The 21198-nt window shown below is 45.8% G+C and overlaps 1 protein-coding gene across 1 annotated transcript in view; it reads left to right on the top strand.

Annotated features, from left to right (window-relative positions):
• The window catches only part of adgrv1 (adhesion G protein-coupled receptor V1), an 810104-nt gene that overhangs the window by 757552 nt on the left and 31354 nt on the right, over positions 1–21198 (top strand). Inside the window, exons 87-88 of the mRNA XM_068029668.1 lie at positions 5798–5919; positions 9497–9688. Coding sequence (XP_067885769.1) covers positions 5798–5919; positions 9497–9688 — 314 coding nt within the window. The remainder of the gene's footprint in view (positions 1–5797; positions 5920–9496; positions 9689–21198) is intronic.

Genomic DNA, 21198 nt, shown 5'->3' on the forward strand with positions numbered 1-21198 from the left:
GAAGCATATTAAATCGTAACTTTCAAAAGGAAATTGGATCTCTGCTTGAAAAGGAAAATAATTGCAAGTTTAGGGGGAAAGAGCAAGGGAGTGAGATGAATTGGATAGCTTTTTCAAAGAGCCAGCACAGGCATAATGGGCTGAATGGCCTCCTTTTGTGCTGAATGGTTCTGTGATATGCAAACATCAACCTGGATTCCTAATCCAATTGGGTAAAATTTAATTTGAGGTATTTCAAGATATTGTTTATTGAAGTTGTATGCATTGATGGTTCCTTTAGACTCTGGCTTGCCATTGCAGGAAGTAATTCAAAATGATTCAGTTTTGATTATTTGGGAAGAATATATATTTCATTCTCCTTTATGTCAGCTTGGACATTAAAATTTTAATGTTCAATTTCAGTTTCCATGTTCAAAATATACGGACAAACTTGTAGGTTGAAACCTTCATTGTCTGAAACAAATTATATAAAGTGCAGTGTTTGTTATGTTGATTTGCTAATACATTTTTGCCTCTGTATAATCTTAATTTTAATTATTGTGAATAATTAATCATACTTGAGCTTCAGAACTTGCAAGTATGCTGTAGGGAGAGATCCAGAACATAGGCACATGAGCCTGAAAATTCCCTGAGCATTATTCCAGCCTCTTGCGATAGCTTCAGTGAGAGTCTGGTGGAATCCCAGAGAAATTGTGTAAATAGCTGTTTTTAAACATTTATACTGTTCCTCAGGGATTCCAATGGTCTCCTGCCGAAGTGGGAGATCAGGACAACCCGATAGAATTTTTTTTTATTCATTCATGGGATGTGGCCATTGCTGGCTAGGCCAACATTTATTGCCCATCCCTAATTGCCCTCAAGAAGGTGGTGGTGAGCTGCCTTCTTGAACCGCTGCAGTCCATATAGGGTAGGTACACCTACCGTGCTGTTGGGAAGGGAGTTCCAGGATTTTGACCCAGCGACAGTGAAGGAACAGCAATATTGTTCCAAGTCAGGATGATGTATGACTTGGAGGGGAACTTGCAGGTGGTGGTGTTCCCATGCATTTGCTGCTCTTGGCAATCTAGTTGGTACAGGTCGTGGGTTTGGAAGGTGCTGTCTAAGGAGCCTTGGTGCATTGCTGCAGTGCATCTTGTAGATGGTACACACTGCTGCCACTGTGCGTCGGTCGTGAAGGGAGTGAGTGTTTGTGGATGGTGTGCCAATCAAGCGGGCTGCTTTGTCCTGGATGGTGTCGAGCTTCTTGAGTGTTGTTGGAGCTGCACCCATCCAGGAAAGTGGAAAGTATTCCATCATACTCCTGACTTGTGCCTTGTAGATGGTGGACAGGCTTTGGGGAGTCAGGAGATGAGTTACTCGCCGCAGGATTCCTAGCCTCTGACCTGCTATTGTAGCCACAGTATTTATATGGCTACTCGAGTTCAGTTTCTGGTCAATGGTAGCCCCTAGGATGTTGATAGTGGGGGATTCAGCAATGGTAATGCCATTGAATGTTAAGAGGAGATGGTTAGATTCTCTCTTGTTGGAGATGGTCATTGCCTGGCACTTGTGTGGCGCAAATGTCACTTAGATTTTTTTTTTAGATTAGATTAGAGATACAGCACTGAAACAGGCCCTTCGGCCCACCGAGTCTGTGCCGAACATCAACCACCCATTTATACTAATCCTACATTCCTACCAAACATCCCCACCTGTCCCTATATTTCCCTACCACCTACCTACACTAGTGACAATTTATAATGGCCAATTTACCTACCAACCTGCAAGTCTTTTGGCTTGTGGGAGGAAACCGGAGCACCCGGAGTAAACCCACGCAGACACAGGGAGAACTTGCAAACTCCACACAGGCAGTACCTGGAATCGAACCCGGGTCCCTGGAGCTGTGAGCTGTGAGGCTGCGGTGCTAACCACTGCGCCACTGTGCCGCTTATCAGCCCAAGCCTGGATATTGTCCAAGTCGTGCTGCATTTCTACATGGACTGCTTCAGTATCTGAGGGGTTGCGAGTGGTGCTGAACATTGTGCAATCATCGGCGAACATCCCCACTTCTGACCTGATGATTGAAGGAAGGTCATTGATGAAGCAGTTGAAGATGGTTGGGCCTAGGAACTCCTGCAGTGATGTCCTGGACCTCCAATAACCACAACCATCTTCCTTTGCATTAGGTATGACTCCAACCAGCAGAGAGTTTTCCCCCTGATTCCCATTGACTCCAGTTTTGCTAGGGCTCCTTGATGCCATACTCAGTCAAATGCTGCCTTGATGTCAAGGGCAGTCACTCTCACCTGATCTCTAGAGTTCAGCTCTTTTTGTTCAAGCATGGACAAGGCTGTGATGCAATCAGGAGCTGTGTGGTCCTGGCGAAACCCAAACTGAGCGTCATTGAGAAAGCTATTGCGAAGCAAGTGCTGCTTGATGGCACTGTTGATGACACCTTCCATCATTCTACTGATGATTGGGAGTAGACTGATGAGGCGGTAATTGACCAGGTTGGACTTTTCCTGCTTTTTGTGTACAGGACATACCTGGGCAATTTTCCACATTGCTGGGTAGATGCCAGTGTTGTAGCTGTACTGGAACAGCTTCCCTATGAGCGCGGCAAGTTCTAGAGCACAGGTCTTCAGTACTATTGCCGGAATATTGTCAGGGCCCACAGCCTTTGCAGTATCCAGTGCCTTCAGTCGTTTCTTGATATCACGCGGAGTGAATCGAGTTGGCTGAAGTCTGGCATCTGTGATGCTGGGGACTTCAGGAGGAGGCCGAGATGGACCATCAACTCGGCACTTCTGGCTGAAGATCGTTGCAAATGCTTCTGCCTCATCTTTCGCAGTAATGTGCTGGGCTCCCCCATCATTGAGGATGGGGATATTTGTGGAGCCACCTCCTCCAGTTAGTTGTTTAATTGTCCACCACCATTCATGGCTGGATGTGGCAGAACTGCGGAGCTGAGATCTGATCCATTGGTTATGGGATCGCTTAACTCTGTCTATTGCATGCTGCTTACGCAGTTTGGCACCCAGATAGTCCTCTGTTGTAGCTTCACCAGGTTGATACCTCATTTATTAGGTATGCCTGGTGCTGCTCCTGACATGCCCTCCTGCACTCTTCATTGAACCAGGTTTGGTCTCCTGGCTTGATGGTAATGGTAGAGTGGGGGATTTGCTGGGCCATGAGGTTACAGATTGTGGTTGAATACAATTCCTCTGCTGCTGATGGCCCACAGCGCCTCATGGATGCCCAGTTTTGCATTGCTAGAACTGATTGAAATCTATTCCATTTAGCATAGTGATAGTGCCAGACAACACGATGGATGGTATCTTCAATGTGAAGGTGGGACTTCGTCTCCACAAGGACTGTGTGGTGGTCACTCCTACCAATACAGTTATGGACAGAAGCATCTGCGGCAGTCAGATTGGTGAGGACAAGGTCAACTATGTTTTTCCCCCTTGTTGGTTCTTCACCACCTGCCGCAGACCAAGTCTCGCAGCTATGTCCTTTAGGACTCGGCCAGTAATGGTGCTACCGAGCCACTCTTGGTGCTGGACATTGAAGTGCCCCACCCAGAGTACAATCTGCATCCTTGCCACCCTCAGTGCTTCCTCCAAGTGCTGTTTGACATGGAGGAGTACTATCTCATCAGCTGAGGGAGGGCAGTAGGTGGTAATCAGCAGGAGGTTTTCGTTCCCATGTTTGACCTGATGCCATGAGACTTCATGGGGTCCGGAGTCGATGTTGAGGACTCCCAAGGCAACTACCTCCCTATTGTAGACCACTGTCCCACCACTTCTGCTGGGTCTGTCCTGCCAGTGGGACAGGACATACCCGGGGATGGTGATGGTGGTGTCTGGGATATTGTCTGTAAGGTATGATTCCGTGAGTATGACGATGTCAGGCTGTTGCTTGAATAGTCAGTGGGACAGCTCTCCCAACTTTGGCACAAGCCCCCCATATGTTAGTAAGGAGGACTTTGCAGGATCGACAAGGGCTGTGTTTGCCGTTGTCGTTTCTGGTGCCTAGGTTGATGCTGGGTGGTCTGTCCGGTTTCATTCCTTTTTATTGACTTCATAGCGGTTAGATACAACTGAGTGGCTTGCTAGGCCATTTCAGAGGGCATGTAAGAGTCAACCACATTGCTGTAGGTCTGGTTTCATATGTAGGCCAGACCAGGTAAGGACAGCAGATTTCCTTCCCTAAAGAACATTAGTGAACCAGATGGGTTTTTACAACAATCAACAATGGTTTCATGGCCATCATTCGACTTGCTTTTTAATTCCAGATTTATTAATTGAATTCAAATTCCACCTTCTGCTGTGGTGGGATTCAAACTCATGTCTCCAGAGCAATACCCTGAGTTTCTGGGTTTCTAGTCCAGTGACAATACCACTACGCCACCGCCTCCACTGATCCAGTATTTCTAGTTCACATCTCAAAGGTAGAAGGATTTATTGTTGACCTTTTGCAAATGCACCTTGGATATTTAGCTTACAAAGTCAAATTTTAATTTATAGGATGCATAGGCTCACCAATGAAAGTAACTTTTGCGAAAAGCATAAATGAACGACATTGGGATGGAACTCAAATTTTAACATTTGATCCTCACAAGCAGTTCCATTCCATAGTCACTATAAGAGCTGAAGTGTCAATGACAACCCTGTACTTCACATCTTAGCATGGCAAACAACTTAAGCATACCTGGCACACAGATCTGGCTTGACTACATTAAGCTCTACTGGAACTCACTCTTCTCTTCGAAAACTATGCGAAGAATACCCTGGAAAACAATGATAACTCCAGGCTCCTCTTTTGAAGCTCCTTCCACGTTCCAACACCATCATCTCCAGCAACAAATGCTAGAAACTCATGGAGTTTTTTGTTTCAACAAGATATAGACCATCAGTGAATTTCCTCTGCTGCTTCTCCCCTTCCCATTGATCAATAAGCAAATCTCCTCCCCTGGTTCTTCTCTCCCCCTAATCTAAACCCTTACCAACAGATATCTCCCATTCTCCTGCCCTCCCCAAGCCCATCTCATCGATGAGACCTACCTCCTGCTCCCTTGATCTCATTCATTCCTGTCCTACATTCTACCTGTAAATTGATCCTTCTCCTTAGGCACTGTTCCCCTCCCTTTCAAAACCATCATCATCAACTACCCCCCCACCAAAAAAACTCCACCCCCAACACCTCTTGTCGCCAACAACCATTTCATCTCCAACCTCCTGACTGCTTCAAGGTCCTTGAATGTGCTGTCAGCTCACAAATCTGTGCCTGTAACTTCAGACACCCCTCCCCATGCCACTTGAATCTCTGAAGTCAAAATGCTGTGCCCCCCCTTTGCTGTCAGGAAGAAGCATCAAGAAGGAGGGAAATATTTGAGAGTGAGTCACCTTTGGTCATTGTTGTATACTGCAGAAGAACACAATTGACAGGCATCTGACAATAGCTCACCTGACAGTTATCTCAGCTGGGTAAGGGGACATGGGAGATCTAGAAAGAGTCAAAATAGAAATATATTTAAAAAAGCAATGGTGACAGTTTATGACTATAAGGTCAGATCTGTACACAACTAAAAATCAAAAGATTGTAAGTTCAGATCAAAAATGATGAGATTGATTAACAAAGACCTTAAAGGTAAGTTTTATGAATTTGTGCTCTTGATGCAGAACTTTGCCCACCTGGAGAACATATTGGAATTCCAGCACGGAGGTCGACAGATCCTGAAAAGTTTCGATCCAATAAAATATGTTCTGGAATTTTCTAATATGCTATTTCACCCTTTTTCCTCCTTTATTCACAGAGGTTCCCCTTGTGCTGTACCTTTTCACTTTGATATCACTGACATGGCTGTGGGGAGGCCTGCATATGGCGTACAGAGACTTCTGGATGTTAATCCTGTTTGTTATCTTTAATATCCTGCAGGTAAGTGTGATACATATATTTAGAACTTCATTACCATCATGTAGAAGGGTAATAAAATATGAAAATCATTAAACTGATGTGATTCTTAATATATTCCATTACCTTACAAATGATAAACCTTTTTATTTATCTGCTTCTAAACTGCTTCAACAATCTAGAGTATTGCTCTGTAGGCCGAGTAGCAGCTTCCCCACATTGTCTCTGACAATTTTTCTGCAGAATTGACTCTGGTATTGTGATATAGAAGTCTGGATTAGTTCATTTTAAATGTGCAATTCACTTTTTTCATTTTTGTCTCGTATAAATTAGGATTTTCGAAAAAGTTATGATTGAATTGAATAAACTTGGAAAGGAAAGCACCCTGTTTGCATTTAATTCTGTTTTCAAAATTTTACTGGTAACTTTGCAACACCCTATGATCACTGTGGTTTGAGTTGTGAGCTGCACTGATTGCAACCGGAAACATGAGGGTACACAGAAGCTCTACAAAATGAGGGATGCCATCAATAGTCACAATCATCCAAATATCATGATGCCCTATGAGATCCAGGAGTAACTGGAACTGATGATCAAGGACAGAAATTGGTACATTGGTGGACAATTAAACAACTAACTGGAGGAGGTGGCTCCACAAATATCCCCATCCTCAACGGTGGGTGAGCCCAGCACATCTGGATACTTCAAAAGCTATTGGTTCTGACAATATTCCGGCAATAGAACTGAAGACCTGTGCTCCAGAACTTGCCGCACTCCTAGCCAAGCTGTTTCAGTATAGCTACAACACTGGCATCTACCCGGCAATGTGGAAAACAGCCCAGGTATGTCCTGTACACAAAAAGCAGGACAAGTCCAACCCAGCCAATTACCGCCCCATCAGTCTACTCTCAATCATCAGTAAAGTGATGGAAGGTGACATCAACAGTGCCATCAAGCAGCACTTGCTTAGCAATAACCTGCTCAGTGATGCTCAGTTTGGGTTCTGCCAGAGCCACTCAGCTCCTGACCTCATTACAGCCTTGGTTCTAACATGGACAAAAGAGCTGAACTCAGGAGGTGAGGTGAGAGTGACTGCCCTTGACATCAAGGCAGCATTTGACCGAGGATGGCATCAAGGAGCCCAAGCAAAACTAGAGTCAATGGGAATCAGGGGGAAAACTCTCTGCTGGTTAGAGTCATACCTAGCGCAAAGGAAGATGGCTGTGGTTGTTGGAGGTCAATCATCTGAGCTCCAGGACATCACTGCAGGAGTTACTTAGGGTAGTGTCCTAGGCCCAACCATCTTCAGCTGCTTCATCAATGACCTTCCTTCAATCATAAGGTCAGAAGTGGGGATGTTCGCTGATGATTGCACAATGTTCAGCACCATTCGCGACTCCTCAAATACTGAAGCAGTCCATGTAGAAATGCAGCAAGACCTGGACAATATCCAGGCTTGGGCTGATAAGTGGCAAGTAACATTTGTGCCACACAAGTGCCAGGCAATGACCATCTCCAACAAGAGAGAATCTAACCATCTCCCCTTGATATTCAATGGCATCACCATCACTGAATCCCCCATTATCAACATCCCCGGGGCTACCATTGACCAGAAACTGAACTAGGAATGCTGCAGCGAGTAACTCACCTCCTGACTCCCCAAAGCCTGTCCACAATCTACAAGGCACAAGTCAGGAGTGTGATGGAATACTGTCCACTTGCCTGGATGGGTTCAGCTCCAACAACTCTCGAGAAGCTCGACACCATCCAGGACAAAGCAGCCCGCTTGATTGACACACCATCCACAAACATTCACTCCCTCCACCACCAACACACAGTGGCAACAGTGTGTACCATCTACAAGATGCACTGCAGCAACGCACCCAGGTTTCTTAGACATTACCTTCCAAACCCGCGTCCTCTACCACCTCGAAAGGCAAGAGCATTAGATGCATGGGAACATCACCACCTGCAAGTTCCCGTCCAAGCCTCACACCATCCTGACTTGGAACTATATCACCGTTCCTTCACTGTCGCTGGGTCAAAATCCTGGAACTCCCTTCCTAACAGCACTGTGGGTGTAACTACCTCACATGGACTGCAGCGGTTCAAGAAGGCAGCTCACCACCACCTTCTCAAGGGCAATTAGGGATGGACAATAAATTCTGGCATAGTCAGTGATGCCCACATCTCATGAATGAATAAAAAAAACATCTAGTCAACCTGTGCCACCTCCTGAGGCAGACTTCATACAGAATTCATATGATTAAATTCAAAGTACAAATTCTAACTCCAAAAAGTAATGATCTTGTGTATTTATTAATTTGAATAACATTTTTGAACATCTTAACTTATTATTTAATGAAAGCAAAATGCAGTCCATTAGACATTCATAGTGATGATTCTGAATGCCAGCCTATATGATAAACATGTAAAATGAACGATGCCATCAAGACCTGTTTAGGCTGCAATGATATATGTTGGTGAGAAAAGATGATCTTGGCACTGTGGTATTTTGTTTTGACTACAAGCTTCCTTATATGGTTGAAGTCCTTGTGGGAATTTAAGATGTTGGGCATAAACAACTACAGAAGGGCAATTGTTTTAAAGCTGTTGTGTCACCCTTTTAAACAACTATCAGCAAATGAAAAACGGCCTGAAATGCTGTTTACTGATTGTGAACTGGTTTCATCTGACAAATTATTAACCTTTACAATGCACAGAAAAGAAACAGATTTTTTTCCCTACAGCAGTATTTCAATGCACAGTCAAACAAACTTCAAGTGGAAATGGGAGTGCAATTGTCTAAACCTGAGACATATCAAATTAACCTTCAAGCTGCCGGCTTGTTAAAACACATAAAATTATTCTTTATCCAGCAGGAAAAGGGTTAAGATACTGGGTGTTTAGCAATTCGCAGCTACCCATTTTGCTAATACATATACACAGTGGGCGGCACAGTGGCGCAGTGGCTAGCATCACAGCTCCAGCGACCTGGGTTTGGTTCTGGGTACTGCTTGTGCGGAGTGCGCAAGTTCTCCCTGTGACCGTGTGGGTTTCCTCTGGGTGCTCCGGTTCCCTCCCACATGCCAAAGACTTGCGGGTTGATAGGTAAATTGGCCATTGTAAAAATTGCCCCTAGTGTAGGTAGGTGGTAGGAGAATTGAGGGAAGGTGGGGATGTGAGAGGGAAAAAATGGGATTAATGTAGGATTAGTATAAATGGGTGGTTGATGGTCGGCGTGGGCTTGTTGGGCCTAAGGGCCTGTTTCAGTGCTGTATCTCTCTGTGACTCTATATTGTTAACACCATAGGGGAACGTTGCCAGGGATAGCAGAAAATGGAACCCAGCTGCCAAAACTAATATCAGTAGCATTAAATTGTGATGTTCATCAAAAGTCGCTAAAAAAAAACAATGTAGCAAAAATGATATGGTATAAAACCTACAGACCAGCAATCCTGCTACATGCCAGGAGCAAATCTCTTTTTGAAATTACTTTTTTAAGCTTTTACCAAATCTATTGTTACTTAAAAGCATTTGTTCTGCCACCATATATGCACTTAAATAAACTGTTTATGATGTTTTTGGTTATGTTTTCCAGGGCCTGTATGTTTTTGTGGTATACTTTATCTTGCACAACCAACTATGCTGGCCAGTAAAAGCCAGCTACAGTATGGAAATTAATGGTCATCCAAGTCCAGGGTCAGCTTATCTCACACCAGGCAGCAGCGCGCCATCAGTGGGAGGAGAGATTAGCAAGTCCACTCAAAACCTAATCACTGCAATGGAGGAGGTAATATTTACCATGGATGTACTTTCAAACAAGCCTGATCACAAGGTTGCTTTAGATTTTTCTGATCACACATATTTATATTGATATGTATATGGGTATTCTTGTCAATACAAAATCTGCAGGTAATGAAATCCCACTAACAAAATAAGTGAGAAATTACTTGAGTGTAAACATTTTATCTTCCTAATGTGATGTTAAAACATTTTCCGATAGTGCAACTATAGATTTAACGTTTTAAAAGGCTAATATTCTGCTCCAGGTGCTGTCCTGGAGATATTTGGGTGCTGGGATCTTATTCAAGATGGCATTGAACAGTGGTGTGCTGCAGGGGCATGAGACTTCTTTCTCTATGGGAGTAAAACTGGTGTTATTGGCTCTTGAGTGAACTGGCGAGCCTTTTCAGAAGCTGTCAGTGAGGCTAGTGATTGTTTAAGCAAAGGGCCTACACATATTAATGATTAAATTGTGCCATTGGTGAGTTAAGATAATACACGTCTTTCTTTTGGGTATGCCCATGTGACAACAAATTTCATTATCTTCTTCATTTGCAGTTACTGTTGCTTCATTAAAATAAATGAGTTATCACCTGAATGGAAGAGCAAACAAAAAGATATCATGCGAGTCAATTAAGCATTCATATGCCAATATTGCTCTAACTTCTAACATTTCTGTCCCCTCTGAAATAGTCACTGTCTGTACCCTAGTACTACCAAGACCCTAATGCACACTGTTTTCAGCTGAAGTCTGATGTTCTCCAGAATGTCCTTTCCTACCTTCCTATCTGTATCCTCAACAAAGGACAATTCATTCAGAATGCCATGGCTAGCATCGCCATCTACATAAGGCCCTGCTGTCCACCACTATTGCCTCACCCCTGCACCCTCAATCATTCCCATCCTTGTCAAGCTCCCTGTACACAGTATTTTAAAATCATCCTCCTCACCTGCAAATCACTTCCGGTCCTCACTCCACCCAAACTTGGTGAGATCCTCCATCTCTCCCCATCCTGCACCTCCCCACCCCCCCCCCCACCCCCCACAAATACCTTCTGTTTCACTGACACCAGCTTAATCCTTCCTTCACATGCTCTTCAATCCATCATTCTGTCACTGCCCTTTGGAACTCATTCTCTACACACCAGGGGCACAATTGGCCATGTTGCACCTGTTCTTTGGATACTACAGACTCTTAAACTACCACAATGGCATTGCAACATGCATATACACTTCTAACAGGCAGTGCACTGGATGTCATATTTGTAAAGGGGTTTGCACACGTGGCCGATCATGATGTCTATAAACATGTAACGTTGATTTGACCCCAGTGCTACCATTTTGGAGCCCCAAGCTGCAGCCTATATCCTCTTTTAACCTCGCACAGCTAACACATGTTCACAACATGAAGGGCGTCCCACCAGTGCTATTTAAAAGGATCATCAACTACTTATAGGTTGATTGCTGGATTATTTCTTCTGGCTGTTGCTGCAATTCTATGCATTTTGGGTGCTCTTCCATACTTATTTAAAGCTTCAGTCCTCCACAGGGAGTGGTCTGATTGGTGCTGAAGTACTCTTTTGGTAACTTAAAGGCTTGTGGTCAAACCAGTTGTTTCCAGATATGGGTTGCCTAGTACAGCCTCCTCTTGACATTGAGCATGACTGGGAGAATGAGCAGAGACCAAGCAGAGAAACATAAGTCGCTAGAAGAGGGAGGAAGAGGAAGGGGTTCTCAGCAATGCCCCTTCCCATTATGGCCAGCGCTGTCTCCTGCAATGGGGGTTAAAACATGCAAGTGTGCCTCTCCACCTGCTATTAATTCCTGCTGCCTCCTGTGGTGCGTCAACTTCTCCAAGAAAGAGGGAAGTGTGTCAGTGAGTATCGTGCAATATGTTTGGGTGATGTGGCCTCATTATTGAATAACTGTTAGTGTGTGCATGCTGTGAGGTGTGAGTGCGAGGCTTGCAACAGTGCTGAGTGTGTAGCAGTGAGGCAAAGTATATGACTTACTTGACTTACCTGGCAGTTGGTCAGACATCGGACCTGCGAGGAAACAGCCCAGAGCGGGAGACTATAAATCGGGACTGAGGCTTGGGGTCGGAGAGGCACACTTCGGGAGCTCCTTGGAATCAGCGCGCGCTGACACCCCAGCACTGCGGGACTTCACTCGTCACATCCTGCCAATCAGAAAAGGACCCATTTATGCACACTCTTTGCTTTCTGCCAGCCAGCCAATCTTCTATCCATGCTGATATGTTACCCCTACATCATGAGCTCTTACTTTGCGTAATAACCTTTTATGTGGCACCTCGTCAAATGCCTTCTGGAAACCTAAGTATAGTACATCAACGGGCTCCCCTTTATCCACAGCACATGTGGAATTCCAACAAATTGGTTAAACATAATTTCTCTTTCACAAAACCATGCTGACTATTCTCAGTTACCTTGAGATTACCCTATGGCATTTGAAGATGCACTCCTGACCTTGAGAACTAACTTGAGATCATTAAACTCCTTCCTGAACTGCACTGTCCTTAGGGCTACACTCCTGGCATTGACCTCTGCTGCTACCTCTTGCCACTGCCTTCTGAGCATATGTCTGGAGGGCCTCCAAGCCCCCTGAGGATACAGGAAATCCTTCCTTCTTTCCATCTCTTCCACAAATACCCCAGTGCAGCATCTGAAAATCTTGATGTCTGCTCTCTCCATAGTCTACCATTGTTTAATCTTCCACAGCACAATATTCAGAATGATCTCAGCACCACCAGCAGGCACAATGCACCTCCTCTTTAAGCGGTGCCGGCTAGCTTTAGGCTTTCCAGGCTTCCTATAAGAGGTGCTTGGCTTCTTACAATATTTGGCCCCCCTGCGCATCTGTGCAGGCAATCATCAGCATGGGGAGCGCTGGCTACATGTCGCAAACATGAAAGTGAGAAGGCAGCACAAAGTTGACATCCTGCCTCCAGTGCAATCAATAGGCATTGGTTAATTGCGCTTCACGATCACTGCATCTGTTTTCAGGGGTTATCCAATCTAAACACTCTTATCTTACCACCTTTCTTCCTGTTTTCCAAAAGCTTCTCAAAACTTTCTCATAGACTGTGCTTCCCACTAACCAACACTTCTGTTCTCCCATATGGCAGACTGGTCAGAAAATTAAAAACTCATGGGATCCAAGTGTAAGTGGCAAGCTGGATTCAAAATTGGCTCAGGGGCAAGAAACAAGTGGTTATGGTCAATGGGTATTTTTGTGACTGGAAGGCTGTTTCCTTTCAGTGGCATTCCGCAGGGCTCAGTACTAGGTCCCTTGCTGTTCTTGGTGTATATCAATGATTTATACTTAAGTGTAGGGGGAATGATTAAGAAGTTTGCAGATGATACAAAAATTGGCTGTGTGGTTAATGATGAGGAAGAAATCTGAAGACTGCAGCAAGATATCAATGAACTGGTCAGATGAGCAGAAAAATGGCAAATGGAATTCAATCCAGAGATGTGTGAGATAATGCATTTGGAGAGGCCAAACAAGGTAAGGGAATAGACAATAAATGATAGGATTCTGAGAAGTGTAGAAGAATAGTTGAAGAATAGAGGGACATTGGAGTATATGTCCACAGATCCCTGAAGGTAGCGGGTCAGGTCGATAAGATGGTCAAGAAGCCATATGGAATAGGCATATGGAATCCTTTCCTTTATTGGCCCGAGGCCTAGAGTATAAGAGCAGAGACGTTATGCTAGAACTGTATTAAATACGAGTTAGACTGCAGCTAGAATACTATGTATAGTTCTGGGTTACTGCATTACAGGAAGGGTGTGTTCGCGCTAGAGAGGATACAGAGGAGATTTACATGGATGTTGCCAGGAATAGAGAATTTTAGTTATGATGAAAGATTGGATAGACTAGGGTTGTTTTCTGTGGAACAGAGGAGGCTGAGAAGAGGTATACAAAATTATAGGGGGCTTAGATAGAGTGAATAGGATGGACCTATCTCCATTAGCAGAGAGGTCAATAACCAGGGGGCGTGGATTTAAATTAATTGAAAGAAGGATGATATGGACAAGTGAGAAGTGATGGAGATGATTTCCACTTTTCATCTCTCAACTGACTGAAGACAATGTTTTATTGGAATTGTGTTTTAACCATTCAGCATTTTAATGGTCAATAAAGAGATACACGACAGGTCTTCTTGTAGGTTTAAAGAAAGATAACTGTTTATTAAACAATACCTGAATATATTCACAACATCACACACACACACACACACACACAACACACACACACACACACACACACACACACACACACACACACACACACACACACACACACACACACACACACACACACACACACACACACACACACACACACACACTTCGGTCTGATGGTTTTAAAAATAGTTTATTGTGAAGCCGTGCCTGTTTCCCCGGGAGGAAGTTTAAAAAATAGTGCAGGCCTGTTTTTCCTTTTTCCTGGTTCACTGACTTTCAACTTTGGCAAGTTTCAGGTGGACAAATGCTTTGTCACAGACTTCATTGATTAAATTTCAGTCACAGTTCAATGGCAAAGAATCCTTTTGCAACTTCTCAGGCAGGAAGTTTCAAGGTCACCTTTCGTCCCTACCTCTAGGTAGTTTAAAGATGGCATTGTGGCAGGGTCCTTCTTCTTGCTGGGATGGGTCTCTCTTCCTTCTGGCTTCTGGTGTTCTGCTTTCTGCAGAGAAAATGTCTCTTATTAAAAACTCCTTATAAGAGACTTGGTTTCTGTCAGATGACCCAAGTTTCTCTCCCATTGTGTTTCATAAATGGTGTTTGATGGTGTGGCCATTGTTAGACAATGGGTTTGGATGTTGCTCATCTTTATGCCATCTTGATAACTTGGTGTTTTTTCACATCTTTTATCCTGAGTTTGAGTCTGGAGTCTCCATGTCTGCCAAATGATTGTTAGCTGAACTTGTTGAAGAGAGGTAGCCATTGGGCAATTTGCATTTTTAATGCTTTCTTCAAAACTTGACCAGACATGACGATTGGTTCAGGGTTCCAGCAGTTACATGTGTATTTGCAGACAAGGAGAGACCACCTCACCCCTTGCTTCGTCTTGTTTTGCAGCAAAAGGTTTCCATTTTGAGCTCAATTCATCAGAGCTGGACAGTGGGATTGACTGGATAGTTCTTTTTCAGCTCGCACAGACATGATGGGTCGAATGGCCTCCTTCTGTGCCATAAACCTTTCTCTGTTTCTAGGTGTCATCTACACTTTGGAAGTTTGTACATCTGATCTGCACTTTGGAGCTCTGATCTATCAGATTAGCGTGGATACTGCTTATGTTGTTTCATTTTGGACCTCAGACGAGGACCAAGGTGACCAGCACCAACAGGAGGAGCACCATCAGAAGCAGCAACACTCTGCTCCTTAAAGACCTGCAGCTCCACAGGAGAGAGGGGATCAACAGTGACGCAATAGGTCGGAACACCAGTGTTTCAGGGTCTCATGTCAGGCGAAGGCACTCATTTGCAACCTACTGGAACAAGACATACTGCCAGGTGGACCCACTGGCCTTGCTTTACCAGTGCCTATCAAGGTCATCGCCACCCTCACCTCTTTGTCTCTGGATCCTTCCAAGGATGTGCCAGAGACATTTGGTAGATCTCGCAGTCAGCAGCCCACAAATGCATAAGGCTGATAGCTTGTTTACCAGATTTGGCAATTATGTCAACTTTGGCACCGATGGTACTAGTCAGAGGGAGCGGGCTCTAGGTGGTTCCAGCTGACCTCCCACATTTGCAGAGCATCATCAGCTGCACATGCGGTAATTAAGGCACCCCCAGATCACCCAGGAGTATTCCATCAACTGCAAGGGTTACCACTCCATCAATGGTGTTCAATCACAAAAAGATAATAGTTCAGGTGTGCACAAGATTCCCAGGCAGCTGCCATGATGCTTTTGTCCTGCGGCAGTCTAGCCGCCTGAATCTCTCACACCTCAAAGCAGATTTACCAGCTGGTTGCTTGGAGACAAGGGATACCAATTAAAATGTGTCCAGTGGCACTCGTGAGGAACCTAATCAATGAGACCCACCCAATGAAATGAAATGAAATGAAAGCCATATGACAACCAGATGTGTATTTGAGCAAGCCATCGGAATACTGAAGATATGTTTCAGGTGCCTGGACATATCTGGAGGTGCACTTTGGTACACACCAGCCAGGGTCTCCAGAACAGTTTGGACCTGCAGGTGGAACAGAGCATAGAGCCTCTTTTAGACAATTCCGAGGAGGAGGAGGCGAAAGATGATGCAGCCAATGCACCAGCAGCAGCACTTATTGCTGCCTGGGCTGCCCTCATTATTGCAAGTTTCATTTAGGTTCCACAAGCCCCCCCCATCTGACAAGCATGTGCAAAAGCCACTTCCTCCCCACCCCCACTCACCCAATAACACCAACACAAAGCAGTTCTTCAAACAACCAAGTATCCCTTTCACAGCCCCCATTGCTCAGTGTCAATTCATCTCTTACCATTCATCATAGATGAAAAAGCCACTTAGCAGGCAGCAGCCAAAAATGGGCAAGTTGGGAAAGTGGTATAAACAAATAATATTTATTTGACTCAAAAATGAAACAGAAACTTACCAATCTAACAATGTGTAACACACCCACGTGCATATCCTTGTGCAACAACATTTCTTTACTCTTCTTCCGAGCATGTCTTGGTGCAAACCCTGTGACTTCAGCAGAGGCAGAGTAAGGCTGCTCAGATCCCTGCTCTGACTGCTGAGATGCTCTTGGCCGACGTCCTCTTGGATTTGGAGCCCACAAAGGCCCCGCCAAAGATACTCCACCTGCATGAGGCATGATGTGGGGTACTGACTGAGATAGGGGGTGGGGCACAGGCAATGGATGAGAAATGGAAGAACTTTAAGCTGAGTCCCCACTTCTTTGTCACCTTTCACCATCATCCCCTTCCTGGCCCACCCACAATTATCTGCTAGCAACGAGGTGGAAAATACTTTGGTGCAGATCATTCATCCTGTTTAAGGTGGCATTTATAGGGCTGGATTTAGAGAGGCTGTTTGGAGCGGGAATGGAGGCGTGGGGGAGCCGGAGAATAGTGGCGGACATGCCCGCCTGGAAATCCAATGTTGTGACGTCAGTTCTGGGTTTTGTCAGCAGCGGGAAATCTCCAAGGTGGCATTGCTGCCCAACATGAAGGGACTGCCTTTGGAATTGCTGAACAGGTTGTTGTAATACATTAGCATGCGATTGATTGCGATTCAATGGGGGGGCTTGGAATTAAGTGGACAGCCGGCGGCTGTCAAGTGCCTTCGGATTCCTTGCCATTTAAAGGTGGCAACACCAAGGCGAAGCCTCAATGCCATGATGGTAAGGCAGCCATGATGAGCACTGGATAGAGGAAGAGGGGGAAGCGGAGGCCATTGTCGGCTGTGCGCTCTGCATGGGTGGGCTCGCTGTCGGTTGGCAGGACCGGGTAGGCTTGGTCTTTGGTGGTTTGCACTGATGGGCTTGGTCTTGGGTGGTCTGCACCTGTGGGCTTGTTGTTGGATGAGAGTGTTGGGTGGGGTTGGTCTCGGGTGGCGGTATCTGTGGGCTTGGTCCTGAATGATCTGCACCGGTGGGCTTGGTCCTGGGTGAGAGTGTCAGGTGGGCTTGGTCTCAGCTGAGAGTGTTGGGCAGGCTTCCTACAGGGTGAGGGTTGGGTGGCCTTACTGCTGGGTGCTGGGCTGGCTCTCAGCAAGGGTATGCGCTGAGGGCCATTACTGCGTAAGCCGAGAGGAGTAGCAAAGGGAAAGGTGCCAAGGCAACTTTATCTCTGCAAGGACAGTGCACTGGAGGGCTACTGATCACCTGGCATGGGTCTCATACACCCTGTCTTTGTGGACTCCCATAGCGTAATGCAGCACCTCCGACAGAGGGAGGACCAGGAATCAGTTGTGCCTGCCTGTGAAGCTCTGTGACGAGAGCAGCAGTGGCTGGCCATGCCAAGAAGGGCCCACTGGCGCCAGAGAGTGGACTGAATTCGACTCAGCTACCTTCAAATGTCTAAGCGGCATTGTCAGCAAAGACTGCAGCTCTCCATGGAGGCCATCACTGACTTATGCCCCATGCTACAGGATGAGTTGCGACCTATGGGATTCGGTGGTCACCATATGTCAGTGGCCCTGAAGATCACCATGGCACCTAACTTTTACATGTCTGGATCATTCCAGGGATCCACCAGGAACATGTGTGGGGTGTTCCAGGCATCAAGGAGGTGATCAATGCCCTGTTCAAGAGGGCCAGCGACTGTGCGCTACCGGACCGACCCTGACAGTCAGGCTGAGAGGGCCATCGGGTTCGGGGCCATCAATGGATTCCGCCAGGTGCAAGGTGTGATAGATTGCACGCATGTGGTCATCAAGGTTCCAATGGAGCAGCCAGCCACCTTCATCAACAGGAAGAGTTTTCATTCCATCAATATTCAACTGGCCTGTGACTACCAAAAACGTTTCCTGCAGGTGTGTGCCCACTTCCCAGGAAGCAGCCAGGACGCATACCATCGACAGTCTGAGGTGCCACAGCTTTCCAGGCCCCCCACGTGCCTTCAGGGATGGATTCTGGTGGATAAGTGGTACCCATTGAAGACATAACTACTCAAGCCTTTGAGGAACCCTCACAATGCAGCAGAGGAGAGGTACGACACTTGCCACGGCTCCACCCAAGCGACCATTGAGCAGGCCATTGGGCTGCTGAAGATGTGATTCCAGTGTCTGTATCGATCCAGTGGAGCCCTGCAGTATACCCCATTGAGGGTCTTGTGTATCATGGTGGTCTACTGTGCTCTGCACAATCTAGCACTGGAGTGGGGGAGGCCTTGCATGACGAGGACATGATTGCTCGCCAGGCTTCAACCGATGAGGAGGATGCAGAGGAGGTTAATGAGCAGACAGCACTGGATCTTGAAACTCTTGCACAAGAGGCCAGGCACATTGAGCGGTAGGCCAGGGAAGCAAGCGACACTCTCATACTTATCCAGCCGCCATGATGGCCTCACAGAGTGAAATCAATATTGACTCACCTTCAATGAATTCAGTCTGTCACCTCCTTTCTATTTGGATTCCGTGCCTAGCGCCCAGTTTAACCTCGCACTCTAGCACATCTGAGACGCTTACCAAAGGAGAGTTGTGCCGACGCTGGCAGTCCAATGAGGGAGCAAGAGTGAAGGCAGCAAAGAATAAGCATTTTTCAACAATGAATGTGAAATGATAGAACTTTATATAACAAAACAAATGGCAAATGTCAAACACCCGTGAAACCCCAAGTGGGTCCATGTGCTTTTCTTAATACGTTTTTGTGTGCTTCTGCACAGTGTAACCCCTGCAATAGCAACTGTGCTGGAGGCAGACTGTTGAGCAAGCTACCCCTTGGCCTGGAATGACTTTGGTGGCCGTCCTCTCAATTGGCCTGCAGGACTCTCCTCCGGCATCGCGGCTACTGGAGCTGGGCGCATTAGCAGAAGGGCCGAGGAGCCACTGTCCACTCTCAGAGGACCCTGAGGGGAGCCCCCAGATGTGGAGGTCAGCCTCTCCTCCTCCCTGCTTCACTTGAACCTCCCTGCTCGCCAGCGAAGGTGAGAACCTGGAGAAGACTCCAGGCCCTTCGTCCTTCTCTCGCCTTGCTGCTGCTGCATTGAGTAACATAGAAACATAGAAAAAATAGGAGCAGGAGTAGGCCATTCAGCTCTTCGAGCCTGCTCCGCCATTCATTATGATCATGGCTAATCATCCAACTCAATAACCTGTTCCCACTTTCGCCCCATACCCTTTGATCCCTTTAGACCCAAGAGCGATATCTAACTCCTTCTTGAAAATATACAATGTTTTGGCCTCAGCTGCTTTCTGTGGTAGCAAATTCCACAGGCTCCCCACTCTCTGGGTGAAGAAATTTCTCCTCATCTCAGTCCTGAAAGGTTTACCCCGTATCCTTAGACTATGTCCCCTGGTTCTGGACTCCCCCACCATCGGGAACATCCTTCCTGCATCTACCCTGTCAAGTCCTGTTAGAATTTTATAGGTTTCTATGAGATCCCCCTCACTCTTCTGAACTCCAGCGAATATAATCCTAACCGACTCAATCTCTCCTCATATGTCAGTCCTGCCATCCCAGGCATCAGTCTGGTAAACCTTCGCTACACGCCCTCTATAGCAAGAACATCCTTCCTCAGATAAGGAGACCAAAACTGCACACAATATTCCAGATGTTGTATATTTGCAGCAAGACACCCCTGCTTCTGCACTCGAACCCTCTCGCTATGAAGGCCAACATATCATTTGCCTTTTTTACCGCCTGTTGGACCTGCATGCTTACCTTCAGCGACTGGTGTACAAGAACACCCAGGTCTCGCTGCATATTCCTCTCTCTCAGTTTATAGCTGTTCAGATAATAATCTGCCTTCCTGTTTATGCTACCAAAGTGGATAACCTCACATTTATCCACATTATACTGCATCTGCCATGCATTAGCCCACTCACTCAACTTGTCCAAATCACCCTGAAGCCTCTCTGCATCCTCCTCACAACTCACCCTCCCACCCAGTTTTGTGTCATCTGCAAATTTGGAGATATTACATTTAGTTCCCTCATCTAAATCATGAATGTATATTGTGAATAGCTGGGGTCCTAGCACCGATCCCTGCGGTGCCCCACTAGTCACTGCCTGCCATTCGGAAAAAGACCCATTTATCCCTACTCTTTGTTTCCTGTCCGCCAACCAATTTTCTATCCATCGCAATACACTACCCCCAATCCCATGTGCTTTAATTTTACATGCTAATCTCTTATGTGGGACTTTGTCGAAAGCCTTCTGAAAGTCAAAATAAACCACATCCATTGGCTCCCCCTCATCAACTCTACTAGTTACATCCTCGAAGAATTCTAGTAGATTTGTCAAGCATGGTTTCCCTTTCGTAAATCCATGCTGACTCTGTCCGATTCTACCACTGTTCTCTAAGTGCTCTGCTATAAAATATTTGATAATGGAGTCTAGAATTTTCCCCACTACTGACGTCAGGCTGACTGGTCTATAATTCCCTGCTTTCTCTCTACCGCCCTTTTTAAATAGTGGGATTACATTAGCTACCCTCCAATCTGCAGGAACTTTTCCCAGAGTCTATAGAATCTTGGAAGATGACCACCAATGCATCCATTATTTCTAGGGCCACTTCCTTAAGTACTCTGGGATGCATACCATCAGGCCCTCGTAACTTATCGGCCTTCAATCCCATCAATTTCCCCAACACCCTAATACTGATTTCCTTCAGTTCCTCTCTCTCACTAAGCCCTGTGTTCCCCAACATTTTTGGTATGATATTTGTGTCCTCCTTTGTGAAGACAGAACCAAAGTATGCATTTAGTTGGTCAGCCATTTCTTTGTTCCCCATAATAAATTCTTCTGTTTCTGGCTGTAAGGGACCTGCATTTGTCTTCACCAATCTTTTTCTCTTCACGTACCTGTAGAAACTTTT

Source organism: Heterodontus francisci, chromosome 4 (genome assembly GCF_036365525.1).
Source record: "Heterodontus francisci isolate sHetFra1 chromosome 4, sHetFra1.hap1, whole genome shotgun sequence".
Taxonomy (NCBI): Eukaryota; Metazoa; Chordata; class Chondrichthyes; order Heterodontiformes; family Heterodontidae; genus Heterodontus; species Heterodontus francisci.